Source organism: Eubalaena glacialis, chromosome 2 (genome assembly GCF_028564815.1).
Source record: "Eubalaena glacialis isolate mEubGla1 chromosome 2, mEubGla1.1.hap2.+ XY, whole genome shotgun sequence".
Classification (NCBI taxonomy): domain Eukaryota; kingdom Metazoa; phylum Chordata; class Mammalia; order Artiodactyla; family Balaenidae; genus Eubalaena; species Eubalaena glacialis.
In genome coordinates this window covers 52,358,066-52,380,764 of record NC_083717.1, presented here as the reverse complement: position 1 = coordinate 52,380,764, position 22,699 = coordinate 52,358,066, and the positions used below count along the sequence as shown (strand labels likewise).

Below are 22,699 nucleotides of genomic sequence, written 5' to 3'. Positions count from 1 at the left end.
GTGTCTTTATTCCTGTCTTGCCACTAGGTTCTTCATGACCTTTTTTTTTTTTTTTTTCTCTTAGATTCCATATATATGTGTTAGCATACTGTATTTGTTTTTCTCTTTCTGACTTACTTCACTCTGTATGACTCTAACTCCATCCACCTCACTACAAATACCTCCATTTCATTTCTTTTTATGGCTGAGTAATATTCCGTTGTATATATGTGCCACATCGTCTTTATCCATTCATCCGATGATGGACACTTAGGTTGCTTCCATGTCCTGGCTATTGTAAATAGAGCTGCAATGAACATTTTGGTAAATGACTCTTTTTGAATTATGGTTTTCTCAGGGTATATGCCCAGTAGTGGGATTGCTGGGTCGTATGGTAGTTCTATTTTCAGTTTTTTAAGGAACCTCCATACTGTTCTCCATAGTGGCTGTATCAATTTACATTCTCACCAACAGTGCAAGAGTGTTCCCTTTTCTCCATACCCTCTCCAGCCACAGTAATCAAGACAGTTTGGTACTGGCACAAAAACAGAAACATAGATCAATGGAACAGGATAGAAAGCCCAGAGATAAACCCACACACATATGGTCACCTTATCTTTGATAAAGGAGGCAAGCATATACAGTGGAGAAAAGACAGCCTCTTCAATAAGTGGTGCTGGGAAAACTGGACAGGTACATGTAAAAGTATGAAATTAGAACACTCCCTGAAACCATACACAAAAATAAACTCAAAATGGATTAAAGACCTAAGTGTAAGGCCAGACACTATCAAACTCTTAGAGGAAAACATAGGCAGAACACTCTATGACATAAATCACAGCAAGATCCTTTTTGACCCAGCTCCTAGAGAAATGGAAATAAAAACAAAAATAAACAAATGGGACCTAATGAAACTTAAAAGCTTTTGCACAGCAAAGGAAACCATAAACAAGACAAAAAGACAACCCTCAGAATGGGTGAAAATATTTGCAAATGAAGCAACTGACAAAGGATTAATCTCCAAGATTTACAAGCAGCTCATGCAGCTCAATAACAAAAAAACAAACAACCCAATCCAAAAATGGGCAGAAGACCTAAATAGACATTTCTCCAAAGAAGATATACAGATTGCCAACAGACACATGAAAGAATGCTCAACATCATTAATCATTAGAGAAATGCAAATCAAAACTACAATGAGATATCATCTCACACCGGTCAGAATGGCCATCATCAAAAAATCTGTTCATGTTTTAAAAAGAAATCCTGTTTGTATTTTAACCGCAACTGCACTGAATTATAAAATCAACATGTAGAGAATTGACATATTTACAATGTTGTCTTCCTATACAAGAGGACTATATGTCATTTTAAAATTGAAGTACAATTGACTTACAATATTATATTAGTTTCAGGTGTACAATAATAGTGATTCAATATTTTTATAGATTATACTCCATTTAAAGTTATTATAAAATATTGGTTATATTCCCTGTGCTGTACATTACACTCTTGTATCTTATTTATTTTATACCTAGTAGTTCATACTTCTTCCTCCCCTTCCTTGATCTTGTCTCCCCCCACCCCCTCCGCTCTGGTAACCACTAGCTTGTTCTCTGTAGCTGTGAGTCTGTTTCTATCTTCTTATATTCACTTGTTTGTTTTATTTTTTTAGATTCTACATATAAGTGAAAACATACAGTATTTGTCTTTCTCTGTCTGACTTATTTCACTTAGCATAATACCCTCCAGGTCCATCCATGTTGTTGTAAATTGCAAAATTTCATTCTTTTTGATGGTTGAGTAATATTCCATTGTACATATATACCACTTCTTCTTTATCCATTCATCTATTGATGGACACTTAAGTTGCTTTCATATCTTGGCTATTGTAAATAATGCTACTGTGAACATTGGGGTTCATATATCTTTTTGAATTAATGTTTTCATTTTCTTTGGATATGAACCCAGGAGTGGAATGGCTGGATCATACGGTAGTTCTATTTTTAACTTTTTGAGGCACCTCTATACTGTTTTCCATAGTGTTTGCACCAATTTACATTCTCACCAACAGTGCACAAGGGTTCCCTTTTCTCCACATCCTTGCCAATATTTATTATTTGTAGACATTTTGATGATTTGATGATAGCCATTCTGACAGGTATAAGGTAGTATCTCATCGTGGTTTTGATTTGCATTTCCCTGATGATTAGTGATGTTGAGCATCTTTTCCTGTGCCTGTTGGCTATCTGTATGTCTTCTTTGGAAAAATGCCTATTCAGGTCCTCTGCCCATTTTTTAATCAGGTTTTTTTTGTTTTTATAGTGAGTTGCATGAGTTCTTTATATATTTTGGATATTTACCCCTTATCAGATTTACTTAAATATTCTTAAAGTTTCCTTCATACGATCCTGTATATTTATCATGATTTCCCCTAGACAGTGTACATTTAATTTATATTAATTCAATAATTAAGAAAAAAGCAAAACATTTCTACTTATAGCCCCTTGGACATTCAAAGTTCTCATTTCAGTTCTTCTGGGCTTGTAAATTGATCTGGATAGGGCATCTAGTTACCCACTAGATACAATGTCAATGCGAAGAGCTCCTAGGAAAGATAAGGAAAGATCAACGAGGTCCTAGAGGTTGATAAGCAAAAGATATGAAGAGAGAGTTCAAAAAAAGTAAATATAACCAGCTCTTACACACACTAAAACATGCTAAGCCTCACTTATCATAAGAGAAATGCATATTAAAACTATACTGAGACACCATTTTTCACACATCAGATTAGAAAAAACCAAAAATTTGATAACAAACACTGTTGTCAGGCCTATAGGGAAACAGGCAAGCACATACATTGTGGAGGATGGGGGTAAACAGGAAAAACTCCCATGGAGGGTGATTTGGCACTATCTGGCAGATTTTCAGAAGCATATGTCCTTTGACCCATCACTTTGAGAATTTATTGTGTAGATATGCTTGTATACATGTGAAAAGACATCACAGCATTGTTTATAATGCAAAATATTAAGAATAGCCCAAATGTCCAGTAAAGGAGACTGCTTACATAAACTGAGGTACAACACAATAGAATTCTGTGCATTTGTCAAAAGAATGATTATGATGATGATAGCACGAATGTGTGAAAGAAATAGGCAAGGTACAGAACAGTGTGTGTGATCAGCTACACATTGTATAAAAGAGGGAAAACAAGAATCTATATTTGTTTTGTTGTATACACATAAAGACATTCTGTAAGGATGTAAAAATCAAAGAATGGTTTTTGAGCTGTGTGACTATATTCAAACAACTAAAATTTTAAGATCTTGGCAAGGAAAAATACATGAAGTCATTTGCTCTGCCTTTTCCTCTGCATGTCTTCAGGCAGAGATACACACCCTCGAGTTCAAACAACAAAAATTGACTCCAGCTGATTTGCCTCAAAACAGGGACCGCCATCTGCCTTCTAAATCCCAAAGCAGGCACACCAAAAAAAGCAATAAGCCAGGATCAGGGGTCCTCTGTAGCTCGCAGAGTTATGAGTTGATGTATTTAACTCGTAGATTTGAAGGGAACCCCTTGGGTGATTACAACGTGGCCTCTGAAAAGTTAAAAGCAAACACCACAAATGTATCTGCATAAAAGATAACACTTAACAGAAGCAAACGCCTGCAGCCTCACCCCTTTGCCCTGAGACAAAAACGCAGAGAAGATCTTCAGTCTGAGCAAGAGTTTACATTCCTGGGTGCCGCACTCCTCTGCAGCTGGGTTTGTAGCCTGTGGTTGAGTTGGACCAGACCGCTCTGTGATTGCCACATTCACAGCTATTTTCCTCTACGGAAATGCCCACTCACATAGTACAAACTTCTTCAGTTAATATAAACCCTGGCCAGACAACAATATGGACCTTTGTTTTTATGAGTGATATTCTGATTATTAAAGCAAGAAGCTCCATGATTCCTCAGAAACCGCAAACATCCCAAGAATGCCTGTGTTCTGCTACTGTGACCCTTTGCCCACCGAAACCTGACTCAGCCGTCACTATTTCTCGATGAGTTCAAGGCACTCCTTATGGACAGCTTTCAGCTGAACATTTAAAAGATACTCATGAATATTAGAACTTCAAGCTTTAGTAGGAAACAAACAGATTTTGCTAATCTGGTCAAAAAAAGCATTCTGAAGATAAGGCGAGGAAAGATTTTGACTTTAATGAAAACATTTTCAATTAAAACTTAAACAGTTTTAATTAAAACAATTTTGATGATTAGATTAGGGGTCATCACATTTCAGTGACAGACACATTCGAAAATGAGGACTGGACACATAAATTCCATGCTTTCTATGGCTTCAAGCCCAATAAAATCAAAGACCCCCCATTTTTAAGGACCTCCCTATTTTTATCAGTGTAATATTATTATCAGTTTCAGTTAACAGAACTAGAGTCCAGGTGAGGCTACATAATTTACTGAGTAATTACCAAGCATGCACACTTCGCATGGTGCTAAGCATTCTGCAAACAGATTCTAACCATTTCTGTGTTACAGACGAGGACTGGGGTGCAGAGGGACCAGTATCTGAACCCAGCTCCTTCCGACTGCAAAGTCCACATCTTTGACACCATCACTCAGTTTCTCCTGCAAATTGCACACCTCAGAGATGCCAAGGAGATGCTGGGAGATAGGATCCAGACAGCAGGCTTAGCCCTGGCTGTAGCCACAACCTCCTGCCCCAAGTCCTTAAAAGTTATATACATATATATATACCAAACTCAACAAGCCATGTGAGCACAGAAAACAAGAAGGAGACCTAATAGGTCCAGAAACCATTGTGCATGAGGTAGGCAAGGTTCAGGAGTGCTCCAAGGCTGCCTGGAGGGCATACGGGAAGCAAGGCCCCCAGAGCCACCAGCAGGGGGACTGCTCGGAGGGAAAACCCACAGTAAGCCTTTCTCCAGCCTGCGCCAGGCAGTGGGGGGAAGAGGTTTCTGCCCCCTGTGCACTAGAGAGGAAGTGTGGAACCTTAGGTGGTGGGTGACACTCAGGCAGCTCGTGGAGCCCCCCACCCAGAAGACATACTCTGGGTGCACCCCCAGGACAGCCCACTGCAGTCTCCCTGCCCCCCTATCTGCAGGCTGCGTTGACCAAAACTGTGTTCACAGACAGCTATGGGGAATCCCAAACACAAAGATCAACATCCAACCATGTACCCACAAACATTTGAGGAAGATGAACGCCATAAAGGAGAAGCACCCAGTTCCGATAACTGAGCCTGCAAGCAGGGCAGGAAGAGACCCCTCCCACCCCCATCCTTACACACAGAAAGTAAAGCTAAACTAAGTTCCCTGCTTATTTAGCCAAGGATCCAGTGCCACTGGGAGCATGTTGACCCCCCAGGGCAGGAGAGGATGAGGCATATCCCACCGCAGTTCCCCCTTGGGCCTCAGAGTCCCCAAGGGGAAGTGAGCAGTTGACAGTGACAATGCTTAGGCAAGGTAGGGTCTTGCCAGATCTGAGAGCCTGCATCTCTTGCTGCACCCTTACATTACTGTTCAGTGGGAAAACCTACACAAATAACCCAGTCACCGAGATAAGGGAGTGTGGACAAACTCTGGACTCTTTGGTTGATGATTAACTTGCTATCAGCAACAACTACCCTCATCTGGGAGGAAAAGACTGAGTCAGTGCCTGAGCTCCCCTAAGCAGGATCTTGGGTTCTGGCTTTCCAGAATCACGGGGGCCCATCTCCATCTAGTACCAGTGTTAGTAAAGCAAGAACAAGACCTCAGAATAAATATGACTGACATCTTGGAGAGATACAGGAGGACACAGCATCCATACACAAGAATTGACTGAAAAGCTGGGAGATTAAAACAAAAGAGTTGATCTGTAAAACACAGTAAGTGGGTGGCAGAGTATAATGGACAGAGCTAGAGGACAAATCAGCAATGTGGAAAACCAAGGGGTGCAGCAGCAAGACACAAAGAAGTTAAAGTACAGACAAAAAAATTAAAGAGACATGAAAGATGATCCTTGATGTTTTTCAAAACGTGTCTAATAAGAATTCCAGAACCATGTACTCAAATAAGTAAGAAATATTCTCAAGTTGAAAAAAAGATGGGTTCTCAGAAGTTAGAGCATACTACTCAAGAAGTTGAAGAGGGGAGGAGTGAATTTAGGAAAAAGAAGAAAATAAAGATAAAAGCAAAAATTAAATTAAAATTAAAAGCAAAAATTAAAAGCAAATTTTAATTTTTTAAATTAAAAATTAATTAAATAGAGGGAATTCCCTGGTGGTCCAGTGGTCCCTGGAGAGGGTGTGGAGAAAAGGGAACCCTCTTGCACTGTTGGTGGGAATGTAAATTGATACAGCCACTATGGAGAACAGTATGAAGGTTCCTTAAAAAACTAAAAATTGAACTACCATATGACCCCGAAATCCCACTACTGGGCATATACCTTGAGAAAACCATAATTCAAAAAGAGTCATGTACCACAATGTTCATTGCAGCACTATTTACAATAGCCAGGATATGGAAGCAACCTAAGGGTCCATCAACAGATGAATGGATAAAGAAGATGTGGCACATATATACAATGGAATATTACTCAGCCATAAAAAGAAATGAAGTGAGGTGGATGTAGTGAGGTGGATAGACCTAGATTTGTCATACAGAGTGAAGTAAGTCAGAAAGAGAAAAACAAATACCGTATGGTAACGCATATGTATGGAATCTAAAAAAATATGGTTCTGAAGAACCTAGGGGCAGGACAGGAATAAAGATGAAGACGTAGAGAATGGACTTGAGGACATGGGGAGGGGGAAGGGTAAGCTGGGACAAAGTGAGAGAGTGGCATTGACATATATACACTACCAAATGTAAAATATATAGCAAGTGGGAAGCAGCCGCATAGCACAGGGAGATCAGCTCGGTGCTTTGTGACCACCTAGAGGGATGGAATAGGGAGGGTGGGAGGGAGACACAAGAGGGAGGGGGTATGGGGATATATGTATATGTATAGCTGATTCACTTTGTTATACAGCAGAAACTAACACAACATTGTAAAGCAATTATACTCCAATAAAGATGTTAAAAAAAAAAAAAGAATTATCGTTCTGAGACTTACAGAAGCTTTCTAATATAATAAACCACTCCAATGTTAAACTTAAAAAAAAAAAAAAAGACTCTGCCCTCCCAATGCAGCGGGCCCGGGTTCCATCCTTGGTCAGGGAACTAGATCCTGCATGCCACAACTAAGAGCCCGCATGCCACAACAAAGATCCCCCACGTGGCAAGGAAGATCTCGCATGCTGCAACTAAGACCTGGCGCAGCCAAAAAAAATTAATTAAATAGAAACCAAAGAGTTTTTGTCCGCCATCTTGGTGTGTGTGGTTGACTCTGTTCCTCACCCTGTCCTCTCCCAAGACTTTCAGGATCAAGCGATTCCTGGCCAAGAAACAGAAGCAGAATCGCCCTACTCTCCAGTGGATTCAGATGAAAATGTAATAAAATCAGGTACAACTCCAAGAGAAGACATTGGAGAAGACCCAATGTGGGTCTATAAGGAATCACACATGAAATGGCACGTGTATTTTTGCTGTATCAAGGTCATGTGCATCTTATCCATATCACTATGAAAACCACTACTATTTGGACAGCTGGATGTGTTTTATTGGGAAAATAATTTTCCTCTTTGTTTCAATGTTTCTGCACTAGTGGGTTGGCTCAGTAATAAATATGTGAGATCTTTCGTTGGAAAAAAAATAGAAAGCAAAGAAACCAAAAAAAGCAACAACAAAACCCAAAGCTGCTTCTTTCAAAGGACTCATGAAACAATCTTATTGAAAGATTGATAAAAAAAATAAGAAACGGGGATGGGGGGTAGCAAAAGTATGGACAATATCTGGAATGAGAAAGGAGACAAAAATATACACTAGAGAATTAAATCATGAGAAATGGCAGATGGCAGGTCTGGGACAGGAACTGGACCACAGGAGCCTGGAATATCTTGTCACATCAGAAAGCAAGGATGTTATCAAAGACTCCTGGGGTCATGTCAAAAGTTAGAGAAACCAACCCAAAGGGGCTTCTGATGGCAAAAGATGAATAATTTTAGCATCAGAAATAAAAAAGTAAAAATCCATGAATGAGTAATAATACTAAAAGGACACACTTTATAGGTCACCTTTGAAAGATGCTAGGGAATTGATCCATTTTCAGAAAATGGAATAATTAAAATAAGGGAAAGATGCATTCATCCTGACTTTCACATACAAACCGTATCTCAAGGTACCACAGAGTTGACGGGAGAAAGTCCTTCTTGATTTCAGCTAGATGAAGAAAGAATGATAGACTTAAAATATCACTTCACAACCCCAAAGAAATAACTGATATAAAGCAACGATTGATGACTGATAAAATCATTAGGTGAAAAGCTGAAAAACCATTACAACCTTTATGATGAAGTATCATGCTGACAAGACCAAAATTACTGAAAAATTGAACATCAAAGAGAGACAATTAGACATCATTTGACTCCTGTGGTGAAACAATAGGAAATACAAAACACTAGTTATTTAGTGTTCTTGCCAAGCCTTACTGAATGTAATCAAACCTCTGGATCTATGGAAGCACAGAGGAGCACCGCACTGGATGCAATCACCAAAATCCAGACTGTGGGAAACTACAAAGGATAAGCAATGTGGTTTTATCAACAATTAAATTGCAAGGAAAAAGGAAGTGAGGGAGAAAGGTAGAAATTAAGAGACTCAGTAACAAACCTGATTCAAGTCAACCATTGATAAAAATAAATTATGAGACAATCAAGGGCATTAGAATGCTGACTAGATATCTGATGTTATTAAGCCCATATTTTTTATTTTTAAAAATGTATATAAAATGTACTGAGGTTGGACTTTTTAAAACACTTCTTAACATATGACATTTGGAATTGGGTTCTACATAATCTAGAGAGAAATGGAAGGGAATATGAATAGATCAAGATTGGCTATCTGTGATAATTGCTAAAGTTGGGGCAATGGATACAGAGAGGTCCATTACAGTATTCTCTCACTTTTATGATGCATTCAAAATTTTCCATAATATAAAAGATGGAAGAAAAAACCGAGATAAAAACATAACAATTTCAAAATTCTGCCTAGGCTAAAGATTTATGAAAAGAAAAAAGCCATTTTGAATCTAGGCCTAAGAAACTGATTTCTGAGGAAAAAAAAGAGAGAGGAAACTATTTTCTCTGATTCTTTGGAAGAAAGGACAACTGGAAAACTAGGGACCAGAGTGGGAGGGAATACTTTTCACTGTATTCCCTTTTGTACTTTTGAATTTTATATCAAGTATATGATGTATCTATGAAAACTAAATGATATCATCTAAAAACATATTTTAAATCCTGAAGCCACTAGGAACTTTATGCTAATACATTTGAAAATCTAGATTAAATGGGTGACTATCTAGAAAAATGTATTCACAAAATTAACTCAAGAAGAAATGGAAAATTTAAATAAACCTACAGTCTTTAATGAAATGGAATCAATAATTTAAAAGTCTACCCATAAAAAAGCACCAGGCCTAGATGGTTTTATAGGTAAAAGGTTTTATCCAGCTTCTTGGAAAATAAAGCTCTTATACAGTACAAACTTAGTGTTGATTAAAAAATTAAATTACAAAAAGATTGGCACAGTATGAAAATATTTATTTTAAAATTTTAAATATGGAAACTGTTCTGAAAAGAGCAGGACTGCCCAAACGTGACTCTGGTTGCCACTCCTCAAACCTGGACAATGAGCCAGCTGAGGGATGCCCACTTCTCCCAGCTGAAGGGATGGCATCCAAGCTCAGTTTCCATGGGTCTAGTACCTGGAGGTTCTATAACATCCCACAGCCCCAAGTGATCCCTTATAGGCAGCCAGCACCCACCCTGCCACATCATGAACAGGCTAGCCTCTGGGAGTGGAGATCCATGCTGGACCCTCTGCTGGAATGGAACCCACTCCCATGCAGCAGATGCCCTGACAAGCCTCCCTGCGAGAGGATGAGAGACTGGGGACCACAGGCAACCCATCCTGCAGACCCAGGCTTTGTGAATTCCTCTCCCTCAATGAAGCCTCTTCCTTAACCCAGGCAGGTGATGTTATAGAATTTTTGCTGACCAGAGGGGACTGCCTGGTGGGACAGAAACAATACTACGTATTTATAGGCACTGACATAATTAACAATGGTATAAAACATGGCAAAATGTCCATACTAACTTTGAATAATGGCTACCTTTGGGGGTTTAGGAAGAGCAGTTACCAGGGAGAGTTCCAAAGGGGCCTCTAACTATTCTTGTCACGTTTTACTTCTTAAAATAATTGTTGAAGTAAAAATGGCTAAATAGTAATATCAGTTAAATCTGAGTGTGGGTACATCCTTGATTCCTTTTTCTTTTACTCCTCGCATCTAATGCATTATCGATTTCTGTGGTGTGCTGTGTCAAAGATGACCACAAACTTTTGGCATTCCTTCCTTTGGGAGCTGGAATCTAATATTTCCCATCCTGCATGGAATCCGGACTTACCTTCTGACTTGTTTTGACCAACAGAGGGCGGCAGAAGCGATGAAGAGACAGTTCAGGCATAAGCCTTAGCAAGGCCTCAGAGTTTCTGCTTCTGAGCTCTGGGAATTCAACTGCTAAGCTGTAAACAGGCTGGGGGTGGACGTCTGGATGAGCATGTGGAAAGAGCAGTCACGGTGAGGAGCACCGAATTGTCAGACATGTGAGTGAGGCAAGAAGAACCACCTGCTGAGCCCTGTTGATTCCTGACTCACAGAATCCCGGGAAACCATAAACTGCTGTGGTTTTAAGCCAGCGAGTTATGGGGTAGTTTGTTACATAAGTCCTCAGAAAAGATTCCCACTCCATCCTCTTCTTCCTTTCCTGCCCCACCATCCTGGGCTACCCTGGGCCTTCTTTCTAGAGCTCTGGTAACAGCCTTCTAGTTGATTGCAAATTTCCCTAATAATGCCTTGAATCCTATAATTATTGGTTTATCTGGAATTCATTGTAAAAATGTCTATTTTAATCAATGAATTTTATTAAGAAATAAATTAAGAAATTAACTGAGAAGATAGTAAGATTGATATCAAAATAAAATAAATGCCAATTAGGATCCTCAGGAGAATTCAAGAAGATACTGCATATATGTCACAGGAACAGAATGCTATGAAAAGAAACAATCAAGAATAGGAAAGACCTTTTGGAAGTTAAGAAGGGTTGGAAAACGTGAGGGAAAAGATAACCAACAGGAGTTCCAGAAGAGCAAACAAACCAAAACAATAAAGAGAAAAAGCAGAGGAAGATAATATTATCAATGAAAATACAAGGACTTTTCCAGGCCTAAAAGGGATAAATTGTTGACCTACCCTGTACCAAGCAGCATGAAGGAAAAAGACCTTCACCCAGGTCTTTTGTTATGAAATTTCAGAAGACCAGACATACAGGGAAGATTCTAAAGGCTTCTAGAGAGGAAAAAACAGGTCACCCACAAAGCAATGAGAATCAGACCACATCAGAGGACAACAGAGCAGGCTCTTCCAAGGTCTAAAGGCAAATGATTTCCACTTGGGATCACGGGGACGACCAATGGAAGATGCTTTCAGGAAAACCGAGTCTCACATGTGCCACCATAGCCCTTTCTGAGTTTTCTCACTCATGTGCTCCAGGTAACTGAGGGCTCAAAATAAGAGTTCTGAGTAAGAGGTGGGAACCAGGTGGAGGTAAAAAGTAGGGAAGAGGTGTGTGTCTCCTGAGCCCCACAGAACATGGATGACACTGAGTCCCCAGGCCAAGTCATAGCAATGTGAACATATCATTTAATGTTGCAAAAGCAACCCAGAGATGAGTCCACACTGATAGAATTAAGTGGGAGGGAGCAGCTGGGAGGTGTGGTGCTAGGGGAAAGAAATCGTCCTCTATCGTGGCAGGCAGGCAGGCAGGCAGCAGACTCTGTCTCAACGGATGGAGCGAGAGAAACGTGCAGGCATATTCTTTATGTAGAGAAATGGTGATGACCTTTAGCACTAGAACCAGAAACAGGAAAGAGAGACACTTTTGGATGCTGACACTGGGGCTTTGCCTTATAGTCCATCTGTATCACTTGCTTCCTTAACCAGGGCTGTGTATTACTTTGATAATTTTTAATGTGCTTACTCTTTGATCCTGCCATTCTGCTGGGGTATACTCAACTCTTATGGTAAGAAGCAAAATATGGAAAGAATCTAAAGGCTCTTTAATAGCAGATTGATTAAATAAATATTGTTGTATTTACACTATGGAACTTGATGCACATGAAAAAGACTCCAAGATGTACATCACTCAAGTAAACAAAAGTTGCACAACGCATGTACAATTGAATGTCATGCATGTAAACCCAGAAATATATACAAAAAAGAATTGTGTGTGGACATGAGTGTAGGAAGATGATGGAAAAGAAACACACTCAGCTAACAGTGGTCACCTGGGCAGGATGGCATTTGATTTTACATGAGAATGTGTGTGATTACACACAAGTAACTTTTTCATAACTTCGGGGAGGCCCCTGCCCGCTATCAGGCAGGGGTTCTTTGCTTGTTTTTTGCTTTTGAACCCAGAAGTGCTGGTGATGTTTGCATGGGGACACGGGCGACCACCCATTGGAGCCTTTTGATTCTGACAGAAGAAGGGAGGGGTGCAAACAGCCTGAAGGGTCTGCCCTGGCCTCTTCCACCTCTAACTCCCAGGTGTGGGCCACCTGTGGCCACCCACCTGTCTAAGAGCTCACAGGGCCATCTGAAGTCCAAAATGAGCTACTAAAAGGAACTTGAAGAGTGTCATTCTTGAATACAAAATGTATTCAAATTCTAACCTCAAATTTGCATCATCACTTGGTTCTACATTCAAAATAATGGACTAAATTTTTCAATGCCTTTAAATATCTCTATTTGCTGAGTTATTTTTGGTTTTGGTTCTCCTGAAATGAATAGGTAAGCAATTGATTTTAAACCAACACCTGGTGACATGCCTGGCCACTGGATGCTGGACGATGGTAGATGACATAAAAGCTGCGAGGCACAAACATAGCAAGAATTAGCAAAATGAAGTACAACCCTAAAAAGTTATTTACAATTGAAAATATAATTTCTAACTAATGTGTGATTCCTTCTATAACATCAGGGTTATGGGCTTAGGAAGGATTGTACTGCTTGAGATGCACACTTCTGTTTTTTGCTTTTTTATCTTTTATTCTTTATAACAAATGTCAATAAATAGCAAGATGGTTAAGTAGAATCTGGAGAAACTGAACACAGGGGCAGCTAGGATGGTGAACAGACTCAGAACTGGGAATTCTAAGGAATATTGGAAGCCCCTATTTTCATTCATCAGGGTTCCTGAAGATGTGTGTGAAATCCATATACTAGAGTTTGGACTTAAATGTTATTGGGTGTGATAATTTATATGTTATTTAGTTCTCTCAATTCCCAGAGTTAAAGAATTTCATAAAAATCCCAGTTATAGCTTCTTCAGAGTCTGGCTGATGTGGACCAGGAAACCAGGGAAGTGGGAGAAAATCCTTATCCCTCTGCACCGGGGCCTGGGGACGTCCACGCAGGCACCTGCTCACAGGCCACTGACCTCTTCGTGGAGGCCAGGGCACAGAGCTGGAAAGAAAATCTCCTCTCCTGGCCACTGAGTAGCTGCCCTGGTGAAGGAGTCAGGGGCAAATGTGGGGAAGGGGAAGGTGGGCTGAGGCCCTGGGTGAACTTCAGGCTCTGGCCACCTAGAATGGGGTGGGGGGATGGGGCACTCCAGAGAGCCCACACACACAGGGTGGAGGGAAGGGGTGGGAGGCTGCTCTCCCCTTGGGCCCAGGTGGTCATGGCCTAACAGTTAGTCCACAGACTAAAAGGCAAAAGCTTGGTGATATCCAAGTGAAATGTGTAACGTTGTGGGCTGCCTGCTCTTGAAGGCAGTGGGATGGTTTGCTCAGCCTAAAAAGGAATCCACAGGGAGGGCAAGGCATCAAAGTTAGTTATTTCAAGAAAGGGGTTAAGGGATGCCAATCAGCCTAGGCAGGTGGAGCTAGAGGCAGTGGAGACAGGACTGGCCTCTGCAGCAGCACACGCTTCCCAACAGAGCAGCCCACAGAAAGGCTGGAATATTTGAGAGGGAGTCAGCTCCCTGTTGCTAGAAGTAAGCAAGCATATTCCGAACAAATAATCAGACGATCTAAGCCTCAGATTTAGGTTAATATTAAAAGCCCCATCAAACCCAGAGCGTCTGTCATTGGGCAGGACTTTACAGGCATGAAGCACAGCTGTGTTAACTGCTCCCACATGGATGGATGCCCACGGCCGTTTCTCCTGCGACCTGGGCCACCACTCAGCTTCCCTCCTCTTCACCTCTCTCAGTAAGGGATTCCTTACTGGACAATGGCTATGGTCCCTAGGGGGCCCAGTGCTGCTCCTGCAGCCAGGCTGGAGAGGGCACCCTGCTCACCACAGTCCCAGCAAAGCCCTGTCCTCCCAGCAGGCATGAGCAGGACACCAAGTCCAGGAACATCTTAAGATGTGGGCTGGCGGTTACACTCTGAAAGGCACACAAAACGATGGATCTACCCCTTGTAGGAGTTCCTACAGTGGCTCACTAAGAAAGCATGCTGCCACCGGAGGGGCACTTCCTTGTCACGCTATTTCCTATTTCTATTTCTGGAAAGCAGGCAGAGCCCCCACTCGGGCAAATCTACTTGGATCTTGTATTAAAAAGTTATTTTCAAAACAGATTTGAAAAAGCCAAACGAAGAAGAAAAGGACATTGGAAGTAGCTATGTAAAAACCTAGGATTTGAAGGCCCTCCGGAATGTTCCTTCTCCTTCTTTGGTCCATGCTGTGAGAGGCAGGCAGCAGAAGTCAGGACCGCTCACAGAGAGGTGGGAGATGTGGACCACCTCAGGTGATGTCTGTCCAAGTGCCCCTCACCCTCATGATCCTGAAGAGTCTCACCAAGCATTCTCAGCCTGAATTATCTAGAAGTTTCCTTACTTCTCTGCTCCCCAGGAGCCTTACCTCAGCTGATAGGACAGGTTTTTCCACTCTGACTGGTGTGAGACGGACGTGGAAGAATGTCTAATGACATGTTTGTCAAACTGGCTGGGTCCGCAGTCCTGGCCCAGTATCTCACTGACCCTCGTTCTCTCAGCTCACACACTCTGAACCCATCCATGCTCTCTAAACGTTCCTCCTGCACCGAAGGCCAGCTGAATGCTGACAGTACTAATAAGGTTGTAACACACCTTTCTGGGGCACAATTGTGCTGCACAAACATAGAACAGGCACACATAGCCCACATGGCACCACAGGCAGTTGGAGAAGCACTCACATATTCATGGGTGCTGAAAGGGTTAACCATTCTCAACAAGCACAAGGTGAATTGTGTAAGTCAAAACAGGTAGAGGCACCAACAAACACACCCAGTACACACACACACACACACACACACACACACACACAAGACCACTACCAAAAGCCCAAAAGTAAAAAGTTAGTTTTTTACTAATTTTATTAAAGTTTGGATCTTTTCCTAACTCTACTTGGAAGTATAATGATAACGTTATTTCCAAAGCATGGTATCTTCCAAGGATTTTTAAAAGGTGAGAGAGCTGCTCCTACATTGAGAATAACTTGGGTATCCACTGGTCCTCTTTCTGACAATCAGTTTCCCTCAGGCAGTGCTGGGAATTAGGTCTGCAATGGTCATCCCTGGGGTGAGGCTGGTGGATTGGGGGGAAGGGGAGGGGAGGCATGACTCCTCTGGGGAGAAGGTGGGGCAGAAAAAAATCCAGCTCATCCAATGGGGACAGAACTCAGAGGGTGGGCCCCATGGGAGGCACAGCTGCAGGTTCCTGGAGTCAAATATTGCCCCATTTAATCCAGAAAGAAATTCGTGGGAAAGAGGCCAGTTAAAGCAAATTTGATCTTGGAAATGAGCACGCAACGAGGGAGGAGGTACGCAGGTTGGATCCTAATCACAAAACTTCCGTACTTAAAGAGAAAACAATTTTTAAAATAAGTTGCAATATTATTCTTCTGGTTGCAAAAGTAATGCAAAACAACCACAAAAGAACGCATGCTCATTGTACCCCTATGGGTAAGCAAAGAGCAGTGGCTATAATCCCCAGTGACTGTGCTACTCTTTGAGTGTCACCTGCTCCCAGGCTATGGTCTTGGTGTATATAGTTCTATTTTGTGAAAATGAAATCCAACATGTGGTGTTTTAAAATTGGGCCCACAGAGCTCTGGGGTCAAGGTGAAGATCAGCGGTGGGATTCACCACCCCCACCCCTCCACGACTGCCCAGCAAAGCAACTCCACTGTTATAGCTGTCACGTGGGCTGGGGCTCCAGGTAAAGTTTCATGAGAGAAAAGCTCTGTGGGCTGCTTAAATAAATAAATAGAAATATATAAATAAGATACAATTTTAAAGTTCTGAAGCCCACCAACTCCTATCACGATAGATGAATGATGGACAACAATCCTCCCCCTCTGCCTGAATCCACAGCCTGGCTGTGGCCTCCTCGTGCAGGGAGCTCTTCACTTGGGCTCCTCCATGTGACCTTCTTTGGCCAAGGGCAGAGGCATGGAGGCGACAGCGTGCCACTCTGAGCCTAGGCCTTAAGAGACATGGAATGTTTTTGCTTTCCCCGCTTGTACCTCTGCAACTGGCAGAGAAGAAGGCGCCCTGCCAGGCTGCTGGTCTCAGGAGTCACATGGAGCAGAGTGCAGACTGCAGCACGCAGCAGAGCACCCCCCAGACCCCTGCTGGCCAGGAGGCCAGAAATAAATGCTGATTGGCACATCCCACTAAGATTCTGTGTCTGTCTGGATCAGGGTTCAGAGAGGTTGAGCCACTCAGCTGAGGTCACCCAGAACTAAGAATTGAATGCAGGCCTAATGAACCCCACAGACAGGCTCTTGAGCCCTCATCACACTGTGTGAGTCCCAGAAGTGTCTCCCCACCCCTTCTCACTCAGTGAAAGGAAACAGTCATAAACCGGCTGTGGGGTTCTAAACAAGACAGTGACAGAAGTACACATCACTCTAGGTTACAGGTAGTTAGTAGTGGCTCCTTAATCCAGAGCCCTAGGTAATGGATTCAGCATTCCCAGTACCCACGCAGGTCCCCGTGGTGTCACTGTCTTCCCCTGGACCTGGCAGGAAAGCAGGGTGGGTCCTCTGCTGCCCTCATTCACTGCTCTCAGGTGAGCTGAACGGTAGCTGCAAGAGGCCAGGAGGGGCCTGATGTCGGGCTGCTAAGCCATGTAAGCAGCCCGTTGCCAGCAGGAGGGGAGTGTTGTAGGGTTTCATCCCTGCGGGTCCCAGGGCAGGCCCTCCACACTCAGCTCTTTGGCTACCACCTATGGGACCTTTCAACTCTTGGAGAATGGGCATAAATTTGTACTTTCTTCATAATTTCCATAATGCTGAGCCATAGGACAGAATTTTACAATGTATTTCAGGTCACTTTTCTCTCATCTTCTTCAACTCTGTGGTTTATGTGTTTTCTTCTGTGCTTAAACACATCCCTGAGCATCAGGGTTCACAAGACACCACCTCCCCTGTCGGCACCCTCCAGCCCTAAGCAGTAGAACAGTACCAGTGGGGGCTGCACGATTCCCATAGGCTCCTCAAGCCTTGTGTGTGTCCTGAGGCTCATCCAGAACAGGGAGGTGTGGAGTCCTGAGATTCCACTGGGGAAAGAGGCCCCCGAGGCAGAAAAGACCTTTCTGAGCCTGCTCCCTCCCACCTGGTGATCACAGCTGTCAGGGAGAGGCAACTGGCTGTAGGAGCAGTGTAAAGTTCAGATCCAGACCTCAAAGGAGAAAAATGAGGGCTAGGAGTGTCAACACTTTGGCCTCTCTTGCACATGAACATTCTCTGGTTATTGTCCTACCTCAGGCCTGGAGGCAGGGCTGGTTCCAGGTCTGTCCAGGGTCCCTTGACCCAGGTCCCCAGGAACTGTAAGAGTCAGTGAGGATTCCTGGGTACTTGAGGTCTCAGCCTTGCCTCTCTGTTGGTGGAACACTGGCACGACCTGGGAGCCTGTAAGAAATGCAGATTCTCGGTGCCCCCAGACTCACAGGATGAGAATCTGCATTTCACCAAGATCCCCAGGGGACTGGAGTATATACTGCAATTTGAGAAATGCTGCTCTAATTTGCTTGTCCAAATCATTTAGACCAGTTGATTCTCAACCCCAGCTGCACAGTAGGATCGTGGTGGTGGCGAGGCAAGAACTTTTAAAAAATACCCCCAGGATGCTGCTCCAGTGGAGCTGGGGTTGCCTGTGCACTGACAGTTTTAGGCACGCCCAGTGTTTCTGGGGGCCACGGTGGAGAAGCACTCGCTTAGATCCACCAGCTCTTGACCAGGACGAGGACAGGGCAGAGTCTCCTCTGGGGCTTTTTCAGATGACACAGCCACCCACCCAGTGAGTCCCAGAAGGACCCAGCATCCCTGCCCCCACCATCATTCCTCAGGATTGCTGAGGAGAGGCAGATGGGATACTGCAGCTGAGAGTGCCCTGGAAAGAGGTTCTACCCAAAATCAGGAATAGCATTCCACGCATGTCACCTTGATCTCATGCTAATAAGGCACGGCCTTCCTAACAAGCAACTGAAAAAAGGCATACATCTGGAAAAAAAAAAAGAAAACCTTTCAAAAGGTGCAAGTCAAACACTCTGGGAACATTTAGTGCTGGACAATGTCAAGAAGCAAATTCTTTTATCATTTCATAATCTGACTTATGTGTAAAGAAATCTTCCAGAATCATCACCTTAGTTAGACTTTGGGCATTTTCGATGGAGAAAAAACACTAAGTAACTGAACAAAATGTCTACTGAGCCAGGTACAACACTGAATCGCTAACTCCACAGAGGTACAAACCCACAGGTCCTCTCAAATCCCACAGGATGACCTATACTTTGAGGACGAGAGTCCAGGGTTAAGACAGGGTTCAAAGGGCAGTTCTGCCCATTACAAGTTGTTGACCTTGACCAAGTTTCTACATCTCTCTTATTCTCATGTTCCTCAGTTATAAAATGGGGATTAAAGTACCATTTATAGGTGGTCGTGAGGATTAAATGAGGTTACTTCCTAAGACACTGAACCCATTGCCCCATATGTACTAAGGGCTTAACAAATATTTATTGTTAACAATATCAATGATATCCTATTGGGGATAAAAGTGATGCAACTCTGGTGAACAATCCAGCAATATGTGTAAAGAGGCTTAAAAACGTTCAAACCTAATAGTCCCGCTTCTGTAAATCTATCTTAAGGAAATAATCTCAAAACCATGTATAAAAAGATGGACATGGAATGATTTTGGTCTGAGTCAGCAACTAGAAGCAACACAAATGTCCCAAAACATCCAGTGGGAGAGTAAGAATTAGGTCAATCATTTTGCACAGCGCTCCCAAATAAGATGATATTTCACTGGATCACACAAGCTAGGTGACTGACACAAAGTTAGGGGAAAAAAGTAGGATACTGAAGTATATACACTATAATAAGTAAATAAAGTTAAAACAAAGTCCCTGCAGCCCAGAGAAGCTGACTAGAAGACAACATACCTAGATATTAACTGTGTTTAGGGCAGTGGGACTCTGGGTGATTACCTTTTCTACTTCTTTTTTCTTTTTTCAATTTTTCTTTAATAAACATATTATTTGTATAGTGAGAACACAAAACCAAATCCCCATTAAAAAAAATCTTTTTAACCAACATGAAATGATGCCCTGATTCTTAAGATCCACATAAATCTTAAGTCCACATAAATTTTGTCCCATGGCTCCTTCAATGTTTAGAATTTCAGTGAGAATCCCATGATATGTTTTATATTGAAAAACCATACAATTCATCAAATAATTGGCAATTTGTATGCTTTGGTTGAGAACCCATTGTTCGTACGTAGAACATGCAAAGCAGGCTTGGCCAGCCCTGCCCTTACCGCTGTTATGGGTCTCCATGGCGTGTCCTGGACACACGGCTGACCCTTCTGGCCCCACACACCAGTACATGCTGGGTGGTCGCCGAGACATTCCAACCATCAAGCCTCGAGGTGGCCGCTCTCCCCAGTCAGTTCCCGCAGTGGTCACAGCAGCCGCGGCTCCCTGAGGGGTGGACTAATTCATGGCTTACAGTCCAGGGTGGACCAAGTCACAGACACACCGTCATGGCTGAGCGGAAAGCTGTCTCATCCTAGTGGTGAAAAAACATCAAGTCAGAAAACTTTTCTTAACTGTCAAGTCACTTCCTGCACCCAAGTACATACTTATTTATAAGGTCACATAAATATGCATTGGTGTTCCCCCTCCCCCTTTTGGCAACACTTCTTTTCACATTCCATCTATCCAGTCACACCCGGTCAGATGGCGGCAGTGAAAAGACAGAGCTCCCCCACCCCACCTCACAGCTGGGCTCCAATCTGCCCAGCTTCTCCAATCTGCCTGAGAAGAGTTCAGATACCCCAAACAGCTGTAGAACACCTACTGGTAAAGGGCTTAATCACTGCTCCATCAACACATATTCATAGTCACCGGCATGGTGACACCAAGACAACCAAATGAGGCTCCTTCCTTCCAGGGTTCACACTCCAGTTGGGGTGGGGCAGACACACACGTACACAAAACAAGGCTTCCCTTTGCCCAGGACAGACTCTCCCGGAAGCCCAGAGGTGGGCACGTAATGACAAAGAGGTAATCACGCAGCAATCTCAAAGAGAAGGGTCTGGAAGGCACTGGTACCGGTTATGAAGCCAAGTCAGTTTGAGCCCTGGGGGATAACAGAAAGGAGCTCCCTACATTCTACCTGCCCCCACCACCCCAGGGGATCTTTGGCAATGTCTGGAGGCATTTTTGGTTGTCACCTCTGTGGGTGGGGGTGCTTAAAGGCATTTAGCAGGTAGCAGCCAGGAACATTGCTGAACATCCTACAGCACACAGGACAGCCGCTCACAGCCGAGAATTATCCAGAGAAACTCTGAGTTAGATTAAGACACATCTCCTAAGACTAAGGAGACTGTGATGAGGCAAGGCACTGCTCTCACATGCTGGGCTCCCACTGACCTTGGGTCCCTGACACGAGGACACAGGCTGCTATGCTGATTAAATGACCAGAAGCACCTTGAGGGTGAGATCCAGGCTCAGCTTGGCAGGGCCCGGGGTGAACTGCACGATGGGAAGGGATGACCATATGAAATGCATGTGTCTCTCCCAGCATTCATGTGGAATCTATAGTACAGACATAAAAAGTATGGTGTAATTAGCAGCTGTTCTCTGAGATAGACAACTCTGAATTAGAGAATGATAGTGTAGTCCAAAAACAAAATTAAGGTCATGTAAATGATGCCTAAGACAACATCATCTATTAAAAACAGACATGCACCCAGGCAACTTTGCCCGGGTGCTGTGAGATTTCCAGCAAGGTCAAGTTTCTGCAGTCACTTTCTACAATAGGACTGGAGGTGGTTCTTACTTGCAATAATAATAGTGGGAGGACTGGGAAGCCAGCAGGGTCTCCCACCTGCCCTCTGATTAACAAGCTCAGAAGGGGACTTCCCTGGTGGTCCAGTGGTTAAGACTCCCCATTTCCAATGCAGGGGGCATGGGTTCAATTCCTGGTTGGGGAACTAAGACCCCACATGCTACACAGCAAAAAAAAAAAACAAAAAACAAGCTCAGAAAATCAATGCTGGAGGGCAGACCCACTGTCTCCCCAGTGAGCAGGTTCTAGAAGGTACCCTGAACAGGGTGGGCACTGAGTAAGCTCTGAAACAAGGCTGTGAGAGCACCAGAACTTTCTCATCTTAGAGTCTGGAAATCAGGCCCCTGGCCCAGGTGGTCTGTACTCTTATAGGCAAGGGGAGATGGGGCTGGGAAAGCCCTGAACCAGAGGTCTTGCCCTTTGTGAGCCTGCACCTTTCCGAACTAAAGAGCAAAAGGTTTAGAGAAATCACACTTGGGAAAATCCATGTTTGAAGTTTGGGAGCCTGAAAAGTCCAAGAAGGAAGGAAGGAATGATCAATCTGGACACTAGGAGACAATCAAAGCTTTGTAAATTGCAAAACCTGATAAGGAAAATCAACTTGAGAGGGGACAGGGAGAAGTAGCAAAACAGAATCTCCGTTTTAAAATAAAGGCTCCAAATCACACAGCAACATTCAGAAACCAAGGCGCACAGTTGTTATCTGCTTTCAAACGCCTCTCAATATTCAGCTACCAATTATACCCAACAACACCTGAAAAATCCAAATGCTAGTAGATGTTCCTTCTGAAAACAGAAGTGTCTTACCATATATGTTTTTAAGTTAAAAAAAAAATCTTAAGAATATTTTAGGCCAACCTTCACCCAGCCATTTTGTTCCCCTTTTCATTTTCAGTTTCCTTTTGAAAATCATTTTACCAATGGAGGATTTTGCCACTGGAGCAGTTTTTCAGTTATAATTTGTATTTTGGCTTAGACTCTAAGGTAGAAGTTTTAAGATGAAGTAACTCAAGTTTTGCTCAATCTTTGCCCTCTAACGGATCTTTGCTTCTTCCTGCTTCTTTTGGGTTCAGATCAATGCAACAAATAATGGTTGCAAGTTACATGTTTTCTTTACATTATAGTATATATATCCTAAAGAG

At 42.9% G+C, this 22,699-nt stretch overlaps 1 protein-coding gene across 4 annotated transcripts in view; it reads right to left on the bottom strand.

Annotated features, from left to right (window-relative positions):
- Positions 1-22,699, bottom strand: part of LRRK1 (leucine rich repeat kinase 1) — a 114,898-nt gene that overhangs the window by 89,894 nt on the left and 2,305 nt on the right. For 3 of the 4 annotated variants that reach the window (XM_061180000.1, XM_061180002.1, XM_061180004.1), the window contains exons 2-3: positions 21,140-21,304; positions 20,023-20,273 (exon numbers count right to left, since the gene is read on the bottom strand). In XM_061180000.1, the coding sequence (XP_061035983.1) occupies positions 20,023-20,122 (100 nt within the window). In that variant the 5' untranslated portion in view covers positions 20,123-20,273; positions 21,140-21,304. The remainder of the gene's footprint in view (positions 1-20,022; positions 20,274-21,139; positions 21,305-22,699) is intronic. The other variant, XM_061180001.1, reaches the window with a different exon arrangement.